Source organism: Saimiri boliviensis, chromosome X (genome assembly GCF_048565385.1).
Source record: "Saimiri boliviensis isolate mSaiBol1 chromosome X, mSaiBol1.pri, whole genome shotgun sequence".
Lineage (NCBI taxonomy): Eukaryota > Metazoa > Chordata > Mammalia > Primates > Cebidae > Saimiri > Saimiri boliviensis.
The window spans coordinates 100,508,361-100,528,031 of NC_133470.1; the positions used below are offsets into that span (position 1 = coordinate 100,508,361).

The 19,671-nt window shown below is 38.9% G+C and overlaps 1 protein-coding gene across 6 annotated transcripts in view; it reads left to right on the forward strand.

The window, feature by feature from the left end:
* ARHGEF6 (Rac/Cdc42 guanine nucleotide exchange factor 6) overlaps positions 1 to 19,671 on the forward strand; it is a 114,625-nt gene that overhangs the window by 79,499 nt on the left and 15,455 nt on the right. For 4 of the 6 annotated variants that reach the window (XM_010351491.3, XM_003940734.4, XM_010351494.3 and 1 more), the window contains 7 exons: positions 7,366 to 7,504; positions 10,105 to 10,164; positions 12,259 to 12,405; positions 14,943 to 15,029; positions 15,826 to 15,904; positions 16,916 to 17,061; positions 18,137 to 18,262. In XM_010351491.3, the coding sequence (XP_010349793.1) occupies positions 7,366 to 7,504; positions 10,105 to 10,164; positions 12,259 to 12,405; positions 14,943 to 15,029; positions 15,826 to 15,904; positions 16,916 to 17,061; positions 18,137 to 18,262 (784 nt within the window). The remainder of the gene's footprint in view (positions 1 to 7,365; positions 7,505 to 10,104; positions 10,165 to 12,258; positions 12,406 to 14,942; positions 15,030 to 15,825; positions 15,905 to 16,915; positions 17,062 to 18,136; positions 18,263 to 19,671) is intronic. The other 2 variants (XM_010351492.3, XM_010351493.3) reach the window with 1 other exon arrangement.

The window sequence follows — 19,671 nt, forward strand, 5'->3', positions numbered from 1 at the left end:
GTTGAGAACAAGACATTTTAGGTAATTTTAGGTTTCACAACTGTCATAATGATTTCATTCCTCACTCTCTGGGACATGTTTTTGTTGTTTGCTTATGTGTTTGTTTAGTAACTTGATTGGACTATTTTAGTGAAGTCTGTTTTGCTCACAGTGTACAATCTCTGGTGTCACTCTTCAGAGGGCACAGCCTTGGTCAGGCATTCAGTCACTTTGGAATGACAGTTGTCTTAGCAGAGTTCTCTTTGACTCTCTCCCTCCCTGATCTCTCTTTGAAGCCCTATTTTGTATCACAACTGTTAGGCTCTACTAATTTCCAGCCAATTCGCTCTAATGTTTTTGATAGTTTCCTGGGAGCATAAATTGCTCAACCATCTTGAGAACAGAGGTTTGTTCTGATTCTTCTTAGCATTTCCTAGCTGTCTCTTTCCCTGGTTCTCTCTAGTGATCTAGCTGGCCTATGGTTTAGCTTTTTTCGCTTAAGTGACAGGAGCTACCCGCCTCCTTTTATTTGCTTACTACCAAAATCTCCTTTCTTTTGGCAAGAGCCCTTAGGCTTCAATATCCCCACATGCCTTTTTTCCTTATATAAAACCAATTTCTTCATGGAGAGCTTTGGAACTCTTCTGTTCCTATGGACTGCCTCTCCCTCTGGGAAAAATCTCACTACTCTGGGAGCTGGGCATAATGGGTACCCTCTGGTCTTCTCAGCTTGCCTCTTCAAGCATGGAACTCTCTGCCCTACACTTGGTCTGGGATGAGGGTGATTGGGCCCCAGTATTTTCAGCCTGCCAGTGCTGGGGTAGAGCCTCCGGCCTGTGTGGTGGCTGGGTGAAGTGAGCTTTCACTCTCTCAGGTACATTCACCAGGAATTTAGCTTCTTTCAGACAGAGTTGAAGGGGATGAGATGTGGTGATGGCCTGTTCCTCCTGGTGAGATATATCCTTTGAATGGTAGCTGAGAGGTCAGGGAGGCCTCTCTTCTTGGCCGTAGTTGCCTGGAATGGAGCTTCTGTCAAGTTGAGCTGGGAGGAGGAAGAAAGAGGAGGGCTGGTCATAGCTCAAATCCTATAAATTCTCCCTGTTCCTATTGAGTTTTAGTAGATTTTCCTAAGTTTTTTTTTTTTTTCAGTTATGTTTTATCATTAGGACAACTTCTAGATAGTTTATTTATTTTTATTTTTATTAGTATTGGTTTTTTAGAGACAGGGTCTTGCTATGTCACCCAGACTGGAGTGCAGTGATACAATCATAGCTCACTGCAGCCTTGAACTCCTGGGCTCAATCAATACTCCTACCTTAGCCTCCTGAGCAGCTGTAATTACAGGCGCACACCATCACACCCAGCTAGCTAATTTTTAAAAAATTGTAGAGACATGGATTTCATTATGTTGCCCAGAGTTTGCTGGTCTCAAACTCCTGGGCTTAAGTGACCCTCCTGCCTCAGCTTCCCAAAGTGCTGGGATTACAGGTGTGAGCCACTGCATCTGGCCTAAATGGTTTTGCCTAAAATAGTTTTCACCTGTTATGCTTTTTCGTTTTTTTAACTGAGTAGTGGGTCCAGTGAGTCTCATGCCACCATCTCAAAAGTGGAACTCCTTACTGTTTCCTTTTAAGGCCTCTGTGCCCCTGCCTGATCTGAGCCTAAACTGTTTTCTACTTTCATAATGTCTCACTTCACAACTCTACCACTTAGAGGCTGTTTTACCCAAGGTAATTCCCTTCACTTCTAAGCCTTAATTTCCTCACTTGTAAAATGAGGGTCAAACCACTTACCTTGCAGGATTGATGTGAGAATTAAATGAAATAATGTGTACAAAGCGCCCAGCAGTGTCATGCCCCATGTGTCCTTTAAACATCTTCTACCTACCAGCTACGAGTTGCTTTTTAGTAAAATAGTATAAAATATTTCAAGCATGCAAAGAACAGAGATAGCATAAAGTACACCCACATATGCACTATTCAGCTTAAACAAATTATAGATGCAATTCAAGTTCTGTGTATCCTCTTCAATATTTCCTGCACGTCTCTCCCTCACCAGAGTGAACCACGGCCCTAAATTTGTTTTTGTCATTTCAGGCAATGTTTTCAGGTTTTTCTACATATCTACAATAAAGAAAAAAATGATGAATGATGCAGAGACATTTTTTTCCTTTGAAAAATACATAAACGTCCTATGTGTATAAGGGCAAATCCCTTAACACCAATAAAATGAGATGTCCCTCGTGTCAGCTCATTATTTACATGAGCACATGTTCTTCTCCTTTGATATGAAACCAGTATTCTGGGTGAATACTGGAAAGAAATGATTTACCTCAAATGGCAGATTTTCTGTGGTGTCTAGATAAGTTTCCGTTGTAACTCTGTGTTAAAATGTTACTGACTACATGTACCTATGTTGGGAATTTAATTTTATAAGTAAAATTAAGTAAAGGTTCCCTCAAACATTGTGGTTTAAGGTTTGTTACACAGTTGATTTGAAAGATTCTCAAGTTTTTGGTGAAGTATAACGTCCTGTTTGTTTAATTTTAGTTAATGGTGTTTTTATTAAGAATTGTATAATATCCCTTGAAATGGTGGGAGACTCACTGGAGTCCTCATAGAATTAAATTTTTATCTTACTGGTTTATTTACAGGTAAAAGGGATGAAAATGAAAATACTTGAGGTTTTTCTCACATGTGCTTTTAATATAATTTCAGCTATATTACATGCATCTAATGGCAATTTATGCTGGCATATTAAGGACAAAGCACAGTGAAATGAAATTCATAGAAAATTCATATTAAAAAAGTTTTAGATGAAGATTTCAGCTGAAATGGGACATTGGTGGATTTCTATTCTTTCCTTGCTGAAGCTGTAACGTTCCGGTGAACTTCTTCATTTTGGCCTTTAGGTGGCAATGCCATACCAGGAATGCTCATAGCAATTGGCCCCGAGAGGTTCCAGCCTTAAAATTGTATGATTGCATGCAGGTGTCTTGTTAAAAATGCAGTTGTGTATTGCCTGAATTTGGATATGTAATCAGACCCCAACCTTGATGTGTCCCCATATTTGCATATATTTGAATGGCCACTCTAGTCTTTTGTTATCCCCTGGGTAAGGTCTTTTGGGATTTCCCCTCCGTTTCCCCTGCTAGCTTGCTACGGTAGCTCCCGTTTCTTCCTGGGAATAATCTCTCTTTTACAAAAATACCCACTTCTCTCTTGTGCTTGCTTCAGTGTGGCATTCATTCTTTTCACAAGGGAGAGCGTTAAAGGAGAGATCAGAGAGAGGGGGAGTTGGTGCTAAGACAGATCTGGACGTCACTTCCGTCTCAGCTGTGGTGTGCTTTTTGCTCTTGTAAGTTCTCTCCACTCTGTTTACCACGGTTGCCAGCAATGAGACTTTGAGAAAATCCCCAAAGAGTTACCTATTTGCTCTGGGGACACGGAACATAGAAAAAATTCTGAGCTTAGGTTCTGTTATTTTCTGCCTTTGAAGGACCAACGGAAGGAGCAAGTAAGACTGGTCACAAACAAAAAGTAGTGGGGACAAGGCCAGGTGTGTGGTTCACACCTGTAATCCCAGCACTTCGGGTGGCCGAGGCAGGTGGATCACTAGAGGCCAGGAGTTAGAGAACACCCTGGTCAATATAGCAAAACCCTATCTCTACTAGTACAAAAATTAGCCAGATGTGGTGGTGTGCACCTGTAGTCTTGCTACTAGGGAGGCTGAGGCAGGAGAATCTCTTGAACCTGGTAGGTGGAGTTTATAGTGAGCCGAGATCATGCCACTGCATTCTAGCCTGGGCAACAGAGTGAGGCCGTCTCAAAAAAAAAGAAAGAAAGAAAGAAAGAAAGAGAAAGAAAGAAAAAGTAGTGGTGATGAAAAAGAAGCATATCACCTCATCTCTTGGGCTGAATAAATGAAAAAGAGAAGAAAGAGATCCACTCAACCCACTGTGAGTGGCACTCCTGAAACTTTCCACTGGCCAGAGGCTATGGCATCCAGCTCCTCTTGCCTCACCTCCACTGTTGGGCCACAGTGATTTCCCCCAAAGGCCTGGTGGTGGAGTAATTGAGGTGGAGAGGAGGAAACGTCTGACCTTCTGCTAGGTAGAGTCATGATCATTCAAATTAGAAACCTATACAAAGATGTCATAGAAACACTTCTACAAGATGGCTAAGCTCTGTAGTGTTATTATAGTATACATAGTGTTTTTTTTTTTTTTCAGCTTTCCAGTTCAACCCAGAGTATGCCACAGCCCTATCCACCATGCATTCTATGAAATAAATGTATGTTGTTTTAAACAGCATTTATACTTTGAGAACTGCTTCTATTGTACCACATAACATATACAGAACACGTTAAGCTTGAAAAGCAAGTCTTACTCCACTGCTATTTAAATTGGGCTGTAAAAAATTAAAAACTGCATTTAAAAGACAGATTGTGGTTTGGTATAACAATATATGTATTTATGTATTATATTTGTGTATTATGATGCTAATATGTGTAGTATGTTTATTTGGCTAAATAAAAATGTGTCTTTTAGTATCTATTTATCATAGATAAAAGGCTCTATTGGACAATTTTGTTCTTTTATTGCTCTAGTAAAATTTTCTTTTCTTCTCAAGAACCAGTGTTTTAATCCAAGATAGTGATCTCATGTTTTATTGAAATAAGTTTAAATTGTTTCATAATATTTAGCAAACCTAGAAGTTAGAATGCTGAATGGAAAGGAATAATAAAGTATGCATTAGCATTTGCTTTTAATTGCTGTAACTCTTGCATCAATTAGAGTAAAACGTTGAGGATGCGGGCAGTCATTTAGTCACGGAAAGTAAAAAATAAAACTTGTTTACTAAATTGTAAAGAAATTAGGAAAATTATTTTCTCCAAATTACATTTCTACTCAAATTCACTCCAAACCCAAGTTATTTCCCTAATTATATTTTATATGCAAGGAATTTTTAAACCTCTTTATGCACTTGATGCTCTTGGTTGGCAATTAAACATCAATTGAATTTACATGAAGTTGGAAATCATAGGTATTGGTAGTTTTTAAAGATGTGATTTTAGCAAGGTATTTGTCTTGGAATAACCATAATAACAATACATCTATTGACTACTTTAAAGCTAACGAAATACTGTCCTGTAGAGAGGCAGTATGGTATCCTGAAATGACCTGAGGCTTTGGCCACTGTAGCCACTTCCTATCACCCTTCCTCTCAGGTTTCTCATCTGTATAATGTGGAGAACACTTATGTTGAAATGTTGTCGTCATTAAACAAGAATGAATGCATGCACAATTTGTAGCATGAAATAGCATTAAAATCCCCAGTACTGGCCGGGTGTGGTGGCCCATGCCTGTAATCCCAGCACTTTGCGAGGTGGGCAGATCACGAGGTCAGGAGATCAAGACCATCCTGACCAACGAGGTGAAAACCTGTCTCTGCTAAAAAAACAAAACTTAGTGGGGCATGGCGGTGCACCCCTGTAGTCCCAGCTATTCGAGAGACTGAGGCAGGAGAATCGCTTGAACCTGGGAGGCGGAGGTTGTGATGAGCTGAGATCACACCATTGCGCTCCACCTTGGGCAACAAAGAGCGAAACTGCAAAAAAAAAAAAAAAAAAAAAAAAAAAAAATACTTAGTCTTTGCAATTTTATTAGGAAGTAGGTTTTATCTCTCTTTTAAACATGAGTCAGTTGAGGCGCAGGGAACTCATCCAGAGTCACCAAGTCTGTTTTAGAACTCCAAGTCCAGGACATTTCCCTGCCCTTGGCTACTTTTGGAATAAGGCTACAAAAACTGATAAAAGGATTAGCAGCAGGCTGGGTGAAGTGTTTCACGCCTATAGCCCCTCAATAAATGTTTTTTAATTTAATAAAAGTGTTAGCAGCAATTGCTAGATGTGATCTCTCATATGTGATCTAGGCTCCATTAAGGCAGCCATTCCCAGCCTTTTCTTTCCTCTGACATACGTGACATACCATATGACTCAAGGTTGCTCTTGCGTTAGCAGAAACTCCATCTTTTCTCTCCTGCTCAGAAAAGCTCACAAAGGGAGAGTGTGTGTGGGTGTCTATAATTAATAGCAATAACCTGCAATCCGGTCTATTTCCAGCCCCCTAGTACTTTATTACTGATAGCAAGTTTTTTGAACACACTTCACAACTTATAGCAGCACACCGCAGTTGGAAACCACGGCATAAGACGTTCTACGGAGAATAAGTAGGCCAGTTTGCAGTAGGGGTTTCCTGCTGGGGAATAGTGAGAAACATGGTGGAGCCAGTAGGAATCTAAAAAGTTGGACTTGATCTTGTAGGCACTCAGAGGCTCTTGGGTAAGAAAGCAATGAGGCTAAAATGGTAGTCTGCAGGACCTAGAAAAAGCTTGGAAACCAGAAGAACAGTTGGTCTACCGAAGTGAGCCAGATAGGATGAGCTAAAGTCCTGAACTAAGGCAGTGGCAGCAGGAATGGGAAGGAATGAACAGATCCAGGGTTTGTGACTGACTGGATACACATGGCCAACCAAAGAGGTAAAAGGGCCATTTAATAAAGCAGAAGTTTCAACATAAGCTGTCACTTAGGCAGTAGGTTTCCTTCTCTAAATATATGTTGCTTAAATGTGTATTAAAATGATCTTGCAGCCCCAGGACTCAATATCCCTGTTGTTGGAAAGTAAACAATCTGGAAGAGAAAGCACCAGCGTAGAATTCGACATTTCCACACACAGTTCATAAAATATTAATACTTTTTTTTCACCAAGTTGCTGCCTTATGGAAGTGTTTGGGTAACCTGATACACTGGTTTTAGATATTGGGCTAAGTGACTTTGTGGTTAGTCATACAAACATACTGCTATCTAAATGTAGGAAGTGATTTTAGAACATTACAAGTGGGTGATACAACCTGGTGAATTGTTATGTTTCGGTACCTGACCAGCCAATAACTAGGATGTTTGAAGTGATTAAGAAAATCTACTTTTTAATCCTTAGGTTACGATCATCTGATACACTGTATATGTCACGCCCATGGATGTAGGTTCCTTAAGGGTAGGGATTTCTTTTTTGTTCACTGTTGTAACCCCATCAGAAAACAGAGCCTGTTGCTTAGTGGATGCTCAATCTGTAAGTGTTGAATGGGTAAGTGACACCAGGGATCATGAGGATCTGGCTCACCAAAGGAGCCCTGGTGCTGACTGTATAGAAGGAGCTTAATAAAGGCTGATTTAGTTGAGTCGAAACAAACTGAACAGCATTTAGACGAGTCAAACACATTTTTATTTGGCATTATATTGTGTGAAATACAATAAAATAATTTTAGGTTGATAATTCTTTACATGGGATATTCAGCAGTAACAAAGTTGTATTTGTTCTTTTGCTAGTGATGAGTTGGAACAATTTATGGAAAATCAAGGTGCATCGAGCCCAGGTATCCTCATTTTAACAACAAGTCTCAGCAAACCATTCATGCGACTGGAGAAATATGTTACTCTCTTGCAAGAGTTGGAACGGCATATGGAGGTAAAGGAAGGTGAACTTTTTCAAGCCTGTGTGCCAAGTATGGTCCTCTGCTTTGGAGGATGCAGCCCACTTGCCTCCAAAATGGCCTTGCAGAGGAATCAGGGTCTTGGATTCAAAATTTACTTTATCTGTTCTTCCTTCTTCTCAAGCTACTAGTTTTCCTCTTTATGCAGCAAAATAAGATCCTTATTCTTTGCTACTAGATATTAAGGATTATTCTCCCTTTTTTCTCTTCTCTTCTAAGCCTTGATCCTGTGGCTTCCCTTAACCCCGTGCTTACTTGCTAACTTGGGTTTTCTTTTGCCCTCTCAGTAGTTTCATCAAAATCCAACTAAGAAATCTTTGGTTTTGGTATATTAACCAACTTTATTGTGGGGGATAAAGCAAAACAACATCTGAATGTACAAAGAACAAGTTCACTATAGACAGAAATATTTTCTCTAGAATGCTGCCATCATTTAACTTCCTAACTCTGGATTACACTGGAAAATTCTGGTATTCCTTAAGACTGATGAATGGGTACAATATTAGTGGTATCTCTCTACACATCATGCATGTACATCAGAGTCCCCCCACATTTTTATTTATAAATTTATAAACCTACAGTTTACTTGCAACTGTTGTAGCATAGCTACAATATTTTCTAAATGTTACGATTTTGCAATGAGGCCTGATAATTGAATATTTTTCACCAAGAATTAAAGGCCTTATGCTATGAAAAACCAATCAACAGAGCTAGCTCCTTGAGCCGTTCTTTTCTGATCATGCACAGGGGATTTAAGTGTGAGTGGGAGAGGAGGGACTGTTGGAGGAGGCTGCACTTACCCTCGTTGCTCTTCCTGTGTCTGGGGAAAGGTTTTGAGGTTTCAAGGGGTTTGATTATCTTTAAAGAAAAAGAGTGCACTCTGCCGGGCTTGTCAGCGTTTATAAGGATTGAAAGCATGTTCTCTGAGCAAAACCACATTCTCAGGGTATTTCACCTACCTGAAAGCTGGAGGTAGTGGGGAGCTGGTGAGGAAAGCCTGCCAGTGTGAAATTTCAGTTAGGGCTCAGGAAAGTGTTGACCTCTGGATGCCTTTCCATAAACGAGACCAGTTTGCACAACCGTTTGAGGTTTGCCCCTCCTTCCTTATCACAAAAATCCAGAGACGAGTAGCCTCAGTTTCTATTACTTTTCAGTGCTGAAATACAAACATGCACTTAGTTTGGGGAGAAACAAATCCCAGATGCTCCTGCTGCCTGGATCCCGTGTCTCAGCCTTTCTTGTAGTGGAGCCTGTTCTCCTGCCTCCATTTGCTGTGGGTCACATGTCTTTGGCTGCCTCTCATTTCCCATCATCAGAAAATACAAGCCCTTGGTACTAGTTCACTACTGGGTGAGACACTTTGTGCAGATTTCAGAGCATTTGGCATGGCTTCTAACAGTAGAATAGAACTTGAAATGCTTCGTTAATTTGGGTAAGGATAAATGTTACTGTAAAGGAATACAACCTTACTTTTTTTGAGCAATGTCATTCTTGGCTTGGACCAGGCCCCTAATCTGCTCAGTTCTGCATTTTATCACCTGAGACCAGTGGGGCAGGAGATTTAGTCTTCCCTAAATCCAGCTGAGTTCCAAAGGTTAGGTATATGGAGATAGACCTCATATGCCCCAATGTTAGGTGCACATCTACCCATAAGAATCTCTACCTTCCCTTCATAAACAATTACGGAGTTGTGGATTCCTCTAAGCCATTTTTGAATCTGTCCACTTTTCAGAATTGAAAGTACCACAGGATTGCCGGCTATATGTAAAAGCCTTACTTAAGAATGAAATCATGATATGAAACTTGGAATCTTTTCCCATCTGCCAGGTTCATATTGCTGAAAGAAAGTGTAGGCATTTTAGGAAATGAAATAAGATTGATTTTTTCTGTTGTTGTTGTTGTTTTTTCTGAGACAGGGTGTCACCTCACTCTGTCACCCAGGCTGCAGTACAGTGATGCAATCACAGCTCACCACAGCCTCGAGGCTCAGCTGATCCTCCCAGCTCAGCCTCCCAGGTAGCTGTGACTACAGGCATGCACCACCATGCCCGGATAATAGGTTGATTTTTCTCTAATCATGACTCTTGTTTCCACCATTCACTACCTCCTGTCATCTACCAACAACATGATCTAATAATGTCCCCTGAATAATTATTTATTGTATTTATTATTAAATAGTCATTATCCAAAGTATAATAGCAAAAAGGGAAATGGGAACTCTTGCCTTTTACTACATTGTTACTAAATATATGATGTGTTATCAGCTCTCTTAATTTCTTAACCATCTAAGAATTAGAGTCACTGAGATTCCAAATGCTCCCATGCTGCTTTATTTTTTTAATCTTTACATTATTGTACAGTAAAATAAACATTTTTTTCTGGTGCATAGTTCTATGAGTTTTCACCCAGGTATAGATTCATGTTACCACGACCACAATTAAAATACAGAACAGTTCCATCATCCCTCAAAATTCTCTTGCTATCTTTATAGCCACACCCTCCTTCTACGCCTAACCCTTGGCAACTGCTGATCCTTTCTCCTCTAATACTGTTTTCAAATGTATTCCTTTGATAGGATACTCATCCGGATCATCAGGATATTCTGAAGGCAATTGTAGCATTCAAAACTCTCATGGTAGGTGATGCTTTAAAATTAAAATTCTCCACTTTGTATACTTTATTCCTGAAAGAGCAATTTGTGTGCAACGTTTCTTTCCTTATGCAAAGGTCTTTAGAATGGAAATAATAAGCTTTCAAGACAGTATAGCAGTGATTGCTTCACTTAATTTTATCCTCCAAAACTCATGCTTACCTAAGAAAGGTTGCCAGGCTGAGGGTATAAAGCAATCACATTTACAGTCTCAGCCACATTAAGCCACATTAAGCATTGGTGTGTAGGTGGGGGGTTTCCTTTGGTCTCTTTGTCTTTACCCCCATTGCTCACCTAATGACGAGTATGTGTAAATCGTCATTCACTGATTTGCATCAATACTGGATTCAACTAGTTATGCCAAAGGGTATGAGTTTGTTCTTTGCGTATGAAATCCTTCATCAAATCTAAAAGGGGGGGGGAACCCAAAGTACTAAAATGCAATTGCTTTTTATAGGTTGCTATCAAAAGTACCTGTGATCTTGTATCTTCAGTATGATGGTTAATGCGTCTTCTTGAACCCACTGATGTAAAACCACTTGGTGCCATTTCAGGAGGAAAGAAAACTTTATTTTAGGCAATTTATTAAGCTCAGCTTTATTTCACACAATTCTGTAGTATTAGAAGTAATTTGGACTAATGTTTTGTTAGTAATCCTTGTTGAAAGACCAGTAATTGATGTGTCCGTAGTTGAACAGCAAGCTGAAGACCAGAGTAAGTATTAGGTTAAAATTGCGACTGCTATATGCCAGAACAGTCCAATATTGGCAGTTTTACATGGCTTAAGCTAATAGAACAGCCCAGTGAAACCCACAGCGTTTATTATAATTATGGCTCTTCTATTTTTTCTTGTATAATTAGGAAAATAAAATGAGTCTTTAAAAAAACCCTGTATTTCTACATACATGGCAATGTGGTTTGCTGCCTTCCTCCCCATCACCTATATCTGTAACAATCCTGCATGTTCTTCACATGCACCCCAAAACCTAAAATTAAAAAACCCTGTATTTCTTTCTGGTTATGTTATATAACTTGCCTTGATGATTTGGTATATTTATTCCTATTATAGGTGCTCTTAAAATATGTGTACAGTGAATTTATTTCTTTGAGTTTCCGTGTAGCTGAAAGGGACAGCAGAGACTTTATAGAAAATATAACCCCCCCAAAATATTATCTTACATTCATTTGGAAACAGTAACATAACTAACCATATTCTTATTTTCGTATTCAATTTGGAAGGCATGCTGTTAAATTACTCTAAGATAACCGCACAGTTTCTGAAACAGTTACATATATGTATATATTTCATACCTCACATAATGTTGGCAAACTGTAAATTGTTTCTTGGTTTGAATTTTTAGTATGTCATCATGAAATTCAGTTGTATCTCTTTTTTCCAATCCTTTTAGAAATAAAAATTAATTTAGTTTTTTAAAATACTAATCTTGGTCCTTAAAGAAAGTACAGCAGTGCTTAGGTTTCATTATAAGTTTGAGTCACTGTGGCATAAAGAATTTAATTTTCTCTTTCTCTATAACTCCAGGAGAATTTTTTTTGTTTTTTATTATTTTCAAGATATTACCTGGTTTGAAACTGAGCATATGTTAGAAAAATACAATTATTTTGTAACTAAAGCCCTATTTATGCAAAGGTAGACAAAGTAAGAGGAGCTCAAGCAGGGGCACCACTCAGTAGATCTGAATCTACCAGAGGCTCACCTGGCTCTGGTCCATGTGATTTGGCTGCTTGCTTTCCCATATTCTTTACAGGGAGGGAGAAATAAGCTCTTTCTAGCATTTTGTCTTGATGCTTTGGCAAAATGAAAAATAAGCCTTCCTCACAAAACTTTTGGGGGCTCAAGGCTAGAAATTTCAGGTAGTGGATCTTTCTTTTCTTTTCTTTTTTTTTTTTTTTTTTTTTCTTTCTATCTATCAAGAACAGGCCTGGTCATGGGATTCATGACGAGGAATAGGGACTCAGCGGGAACCAAAGGGTCAGATGCCACATCTTACTTTGGTCTTATTTTAGTTCTGTTTCATAAGAATTCCTATTCCATTATGTTCTGCTTTGGTTCTGTAGGGGCAATGTCAAGATCTGAGGAAGAGAAAACAGCTGGAGTTACAGATACTGTCTGAACCTATTCAGGCATGGGAAGGAGAGGATATTAAAAACTTGGGAAATGTGATTTTTATGTCACAAGTAATGGTGCAGTATGGAACATGTGAGGTAAGGCACTTCAAATCTCAACGTCATTTCTTCCATCTTTCATATTTTTCTTCCTTCTTTTTTGATAGAGTCCTGTTACGTCACCAGGGCTGGAGTGGAGTGGCATGATTTTGACTCACTGCAACCTCTGCCTCCTGGGTTCAATAAATCCTCCTGCCTGAGCCTCTTAAAAGTAGTTTTTCTTCCTTGTTCTTTCATCAAAGTCAAATGCTATAGCATTCAAATGAGAAGCTGAGCAGCTATTCTTTGCTCAACATTCTGTTAGGTGCTGTGGGAGATAGGAGAAAAGAGCAAACAGTGATCCCCAGTTTCAAAGAACTCATTAAAAACAGACTAAAACACAAGTTGCAAGTAGCAAACAAACCAAATAGTCAATGTTCGATTTTGCAATCTCAACAATAGAGTCCATAAAAGTTCAGAGGAGGAAGAAATCAAGATCTTACGGAGACAGGACTTGAGGAGGGGGCACAAAAACAGAAGGGGAGGATTCCATAAGGCAGAGGTCATTGTTATCTTAGGAGAGAACAGAAATGTGGCTTTGGTTTTCTGCAGCACAATAAGGAAACCAGCCTGTAGGGAGCAAAAGAAGCAACTTGGCCATAGTAAAAGACTGACTGAGTCAGGTAGAATTAGATTATGCAGAACGTTGACATCAGGCAAGAGTAGTTCAGATGGATGCAGCAAGTCACGGGACATAATGAAAGAGTCCAGAGTCATACAACAACACTCTGAAAGGGATGTTTCACACTTAATCTGACACCCATATATGTCAAGTGAACTGGAAGGGATGGATGAGAAACAGAAAGGCCAGCTGGGATGGAAAGTGAAAAGGAGCCCCCTAAGACAGCGGTGGCAGAGAGAATGGAGAAGGGGAAAATCGGAGGCACTTTTAGAAGGGAAAGTCAACAGGAAGTGGTGCCCCTGGGCTAGGGGAGATGAAGAATATAATTTTAGACCTGTAGATATCTCGGTGGAGATGTTACATAGGCAGCTGTTAACGTCGTATGGAAATGTGGGTGAGAGGTCAGAGTTAGAGGCAGAGACCTAGATGTCCTAACAGATGTGCCTTCCTAGGAAGTAAATATCCAGAGAGAAGCACCGGGGGCTGAAGATGGATTATTTCTTTTAGGAAGGGGCCAGGGAAAGGGAGAGAGGTTGATTATGGCACCTGGTTTGATTTATCGGGTGTTAGAATTGTCTTCCTTCTCCCAAAACATCTTCCTACACTCTGACACGTCTTTGGCAGAGATTCATTACTTTGGGTTAATAAGCAATCTCATTTAAAATGCAGATACCCCAGGGAATGTTAATGCCGAGAGTCTATTAGTCACTCACACCTTTGGGATAAATCTCTTGGGTGAAGGCAGGAGGAATGAGTGCCAGAAAAAATAAAAAGACAAAGAAGAAGGTAGAGAAGAACTGGGGAAGCATGATGTCATGGAAATTCCATGAAGAATATCTGAAAATGGCCAGTATACTGACTGCTGCTGAAGGTTCAGAGGGCAAGAAGTGTGAGGACCAAGAGAAAGCCATTGGATATTGCTAGAAGGCAGTTATTGATGACTTTGCAAGAGCAGTAGGGGTGCAGTTAGGGATGGATCAATGGGGAGAAAATGAAGGCAGCAACTAATCTGGCAATAAAATGTCAAGAAATGGGAAACTACACATAAATAGCCACATGGGGGTAAGCAAAGGTCTGTTAGGACAGGAGGTGTACATATGTTAAAGGAAAAGAGGAAAAGCTAGTAAAACAGGAGAGGATGCTGGGAGAAGAGGAGATGTCTATAGAGGAAAACTAAGTGAGACAAACATGTGAGAGAATGTGGAGCGCTTGTTAGAATAGTTAGCCTGGAAGGGTTCCTCTTCTCAAATGGAAGGAAGGAGATGGAGACAGGCATGAGGATAACTGTAGCTAAGATGGCTGGGCATGTAAGCTAAATGTAATTTTTGAGTATACTAATTGCATTTCTGTTGAAGGGGCTCTTCTCATGTGTAAAGGTTTCCTCAGCGCCCTTAAAAAAGTGTATCTACTCTTACATTTTACGTAAATCCAATAATTACCCTGTTCTTAATGACTAAAGCTAATTTTATGCATATGACTTTAACATGTATTTTAGCGCATACTAAATTTCTTATCACCCAAAACCCCTTCATTTTGCCATTTTTTCCAAGTAAAATATATTTTCATTTTGTGAACCTGGAGACTTATTTTGTGCCCAGGTCTAGTACATCTTGCTGGCTGCATAAACTGTGGTTTCTTCTCAGGTTTTCATACATGGAAGGTAAGCATGGTTATTTGTATTCAACTGTTATATATAGGAAGAAGAGAGAGAAACTGTGGGTTTATGTCCATTTCAAAGTAAAATTAAACTAGTTTTGTGTTTTCAAGTTGGGTATCTTTTTTTTTTTTTTTTAATCACTTTTAATGTTTCTGTTGTTTATATAAGGTCTATGTTATAAGGCAGTGATTCCAGAAATTCTTAACAGATAAAATGTTCAATTTTGTTCTTCAAATAATATTGTTCATTCTCTCTCAGGAAAAAGAGGAGCGGTACCTTATGTTATTTTCAAATGTCCTGATAATGTTATCTGCAAGTCCTCGGATGAGTGGCTTTATCTATCAGGTTAGTAGATTTCATATAAAACACACAGCAGATCCCCTAATGAAAACAGGTTTCCAACCAGATGCAGTATCTCCACTATGGCATTAAAAGCTCAAGCCAGGAGAACCAGAATGTTCTGACCCTTCATTTTAATTAAAAAGACCTTCTAAGAGCAGATGTTCCTTAGATCAAAGATCTTTGTATTAGTGTAATGAGTTTATCTTGAATATATCCGCCGTTTTAGTTATGCTCTGGGTTTTGAATGCATAAATGGAAACTAGATAAATTAGCAGCAGTATTGTACAGGCCCATGTCATTATTGCTGACAACACATGAAGCTGAGATCTGCTCCTATGCTTGTCTGATTATAGTCACATCACATGATTCAGGCTTCTAAGAAGCATGTTATTAAACTCCTTAGGAAATTAAACGTCCCTTAGTCTGCTCCAAGATATAGAGTATTAAAAGTTACTATTGCCTGTTCCATCTTGGCCTGGCAATTAATAATTTTCATAACATCTGAGCTTTCACTTTTTTTATAACTGTTTCTTAAGAAAATGCATTAGAAAAGTAAACTACTTTGTAAATCCTGATCTTAACAGTTTAGGGTGTGTTAACCAAACACAATCAACATTTCCCCCTTGCTTTCTTGTCTGATTAAAATTTAGAGCAGAGAAACATATTATCTATTGACAGACTGGATAAATACATCTAGCCATAATTTTGCAGTGCTGAGAGGGTCAGAAAATCTAACCCTCTGAAATAAACAGAGACTCCTGTAACTGCAGAATTAATGAGAATGTTCTTTTTCTAATAGGGAAAAATACCAATAGCAGGAACAGTGGTGGCTAGATTAGATGAAATTGAAGGGAATGACTGCACATTTGAAATCACTGGTAGGTAATTTTCTCTTTTTCATGTAACTACTTCCAATTCCTTTTGGAATGAAGGGGAATTTAATAAATAAATACTGTTATTTTCTGTTACATAGGACGCGAGCAAGTTTTACATGGTCATGGCAAAGTATATTCCATTTCCTGGGATGATTAGGGTACAGCCATAGAACAGAGAAGTCTCTTCTCATTCAAAAGCCGTGGCTTTGCCATTAGTTTCAATCTTCTGTTGCACGAGAGCTACTTGTGAGAGCTAAGGAATAACAAAATGGACTAATGTAAATGTCATTTTCTCCCTTTCTGTCATTTGTTCCCTGGTGGCAGAGAAGCTAAAGATAGGGACCTTTGTCAGCAATTTCATCATCAGCCTGAGTTAGCAAAATTTGGTTGTGTTTCTAAAAAGTTCAGAAAAGCCATGAAACTATCTTCACAAATTAAGCACTATGCTGAGCCTTAATAATGCTCCCTGACATTTTAGCTTATGATCCCTTTTGTCAGGCCTGTGTCATTTATATGTAGTGGCCTCACTGTGGGTCCTGATACGACACAGTGGCTAAGACTGGGATCATAGCCTTACCCTCTTCTTTTCCAAGAAGGATCCTAAGGTTTGGTGTTTGCCAAAAGATTGTAAACAGTCTTAGTTGGATCTTGTTCCAACTTTGATACCGGGGGAACCAGTACAATATTCCCACTTTAGACTTAACTAGACGGACTACGTGCTTACATTTTTGGACTGCGAGTTTGTTTATAGTGAAGTTTTACACTACTTTTAAACTTCTGTAAGCAGTAAAAATCAAGGAGAGTTTTCTAAATCAGACATGAATATTTATTTACTTTATTATCACAGGTTATCTGTTTCTGATATAGAAGTTTCAACAGGGTTAGCTCATAGGTATGAAAACCGCTGAAAGTACACACCCAAGTCCTAGTTGCATGAAGTGTATTTATGAATGGGACAAGCTCAAGTTTTTCCTTGTCTTTTGTTTTCAAATTGATCATAATTGGGGAATGTAGGTAACACAGTAGAGAGAATTGTGGTCCATTGCAACAACAACCAGGACTTCCAGGAATGGTTGGAGCAGCTGAACAGACTGATAAGAGGACCTGCCTCTTGCAGTTCATTATCCAAAACATCATCGTCATCATGTAGTGCTCATTCTGTAAGTAGTCCATGTATTCTGTCCAGGGATTATTGAGTCTTTCATCAACTCCTGCCTGCTGGAGACTTACTTACAAGAAGCAGTGAGCACACCCTTAGTCTTTTGGGCAGCCTATATTTGTAGATTTTGAAGTACAGTTAAACTTCACTCATTTCTGATTTCTCATTACAAGGCCCATCAAAATTAATGAAAAGCTTTACTTAGAGGTGTGCAGTTCTGTTTGACAGTATTCAGATACCCCAACTAACTGCTAGCAAAGTATTTCTAACCAGAAGTCCTGCTAAAATATTTTAATGATAAGCAGAGCTTATTTTCATGAGCAATGGCTATTCTCTTATTAACAATGGGCTAAGTCAAAACAAATAGTTTATCTCCCTAAGTACTTAAACATCTCCATGTCACCTCACTCATGCTCTCACATTTGCTCAGTAACCTTCTTCAAAGGTAAACTTTTAGCATTGTCTCCTTCTGACTTACCACAAATTTAGAATTTGGAATTTGAATTGATGAGATTTTACTGTACTTGCTGAGTGAGATGGAAGATACGCTGTGTTGTTTGTTAACATACAAACCTATGATGCCAAAATTCCAGTTTTGAGCACTGTGTGTTGTGGTCAGAAGAATATGGGCTTTGGCTTCAGATCTGGGTTCAAATCTTGGCTTTGCCAATTACTAGTTAGTTACTTCACTTGGCTGAGTCTATGTCTTAGGCTGTTCTCATGAAATAACCTATTCAAGCACCTACCAGAGTGCCAAACACATCACTGAACTCAAATGTTGATTGTTATTCCATTTTCCTTCCATACAGAGGAAAGAAAATTAAATTAATTAAATTCCAGTTGAGAAAGAGAGACAGGATCATGGAATGTTGAGTCAACTTTGTGCTGTTCCTTAGAGACCCCATAATCTTGACTGGAAAGAGCCAGTTCTCAAACTGGAGACTTTTGTTTTTCCATCTGTCCCTTTCTATGGCTGACTTCGCTGATCCAATGAAGCTATTGTTGTTCTCTCATTGTGTGGCACAAGGTTGGGTTCAGATGGCAGATTGCCAAAATCTCATCAGACATTTTCCCAGTCTTTTAGCTCTACTGGACAGCCCCGAGGACCCTTGGAGCCTCCTCAAATTATAAAACCGTGGAGTTTAAGTTGTCTACGACCTGCACCTCCACTTAGACCATCAGCAGCACTAGGTTATAAAGAGGTAATTTTGCTACCTATGGTATGAAATGCTTCTGACAAGTTAATTTCGCAGCTTATTACAAATAGTTCTGTGGGAATGCGCTAGAATTTAAGATAGGTGGTATATGTGAGTCAGTCTTGAATTGCTAGACTCAGTGATTTGTTTCTTAATTTTCCATTTCCCATTGTCCATCTGAAAATATGTATTGAATACCTACAGGTTCTACTTGCACTGCCTGAGTGTTCCCAGTCTCCTCCTGAAGTGCCTCTGGTTTACCCTAATGATTATTATGATAATTCTTTATATTCGTTAACAATGTACAAAAATCTCAAACAAGAGCCACTTCATTGTAGTTGAATTGCCAATGAAGCAGACATAATTCAGCATTTGGGATCATTTTGATCAATTTGAACCAAATTAGTAAGGTGTTATGGGACCAAGCTATGAGTCCAAACTATAAAAGCAATATTTGCTGCAATTGGAATGAGAAAAGAATTTGATGAAAGGAGTGTCTTTCAAAAAGAGGCTTCTCAGAGACAACCTCGAAGGCCATTTGATATTTGGGCAGTGTGGGGATTTAGAGATTTTTTGTATTTTTTTTTTCTCTCAAAGTTGCAGTCAGGAGGTGTCAGTCACTAGCTTCTGTAACTGTGTGGCGTGTTACTTTTCATCCAAACAGTGGCTTTATCCCTAACCTGTCTCTAATCATTTCAGATTTCAGAAAAGATCCTCATTTATTAGTAACTGTTCTTTGAATTGGTCTTGTTGAGCGACGATTAAGTTTGTGACAGTTATGAGATGAGTCTTAGAATAATGGGGCAACGGCAGGATATATTTCTTGATCAAATGTGTGTTTTGATGAGTGATTTAGACTTAGCTCAGTTTTGAGTGTTTTGATTTAAACCACCATGCTTTTGTTTCCATTAATTGTTTCTTCCAACTCTAACGGCGGTAAACATAGGACAGTATTTGGACACTGGAGCATTATTTGATCCTCTCAACTTGATATGTTAGGGCAAACAACCCTTGAACTGAATCTTTGTTATATAACTCTATTTAGAATTTGGTCAGGAAGTAGTCCCACAGATTTGCTTTGGAAATTTACCTGCAATTCTTGCAATCATCCAATTTTCTTCTTTGATTATGTAAACCAGGAGTACAACTTCATAGTTACCTAGGTCCCCTTTGTTATGATGGATATTTTGTAATTATCAGTACTAAGTTCAAATTAAGGTGAACTTTGAAGAGTAAAGTTGACTTAATCCTTCACGTAACTAATCTATTAAAACTAAGGCATGATCACTTCGTTTCTGCTGGGGGAAGAGAGTTATTAATATATTCTTACTAGGTAGTATGTATTTCAGTCGTTTTCAGCATTTGTTATTCTGCACAGAACTGTATTCCTCGGGCTTTTGCATGATAATTTGCAT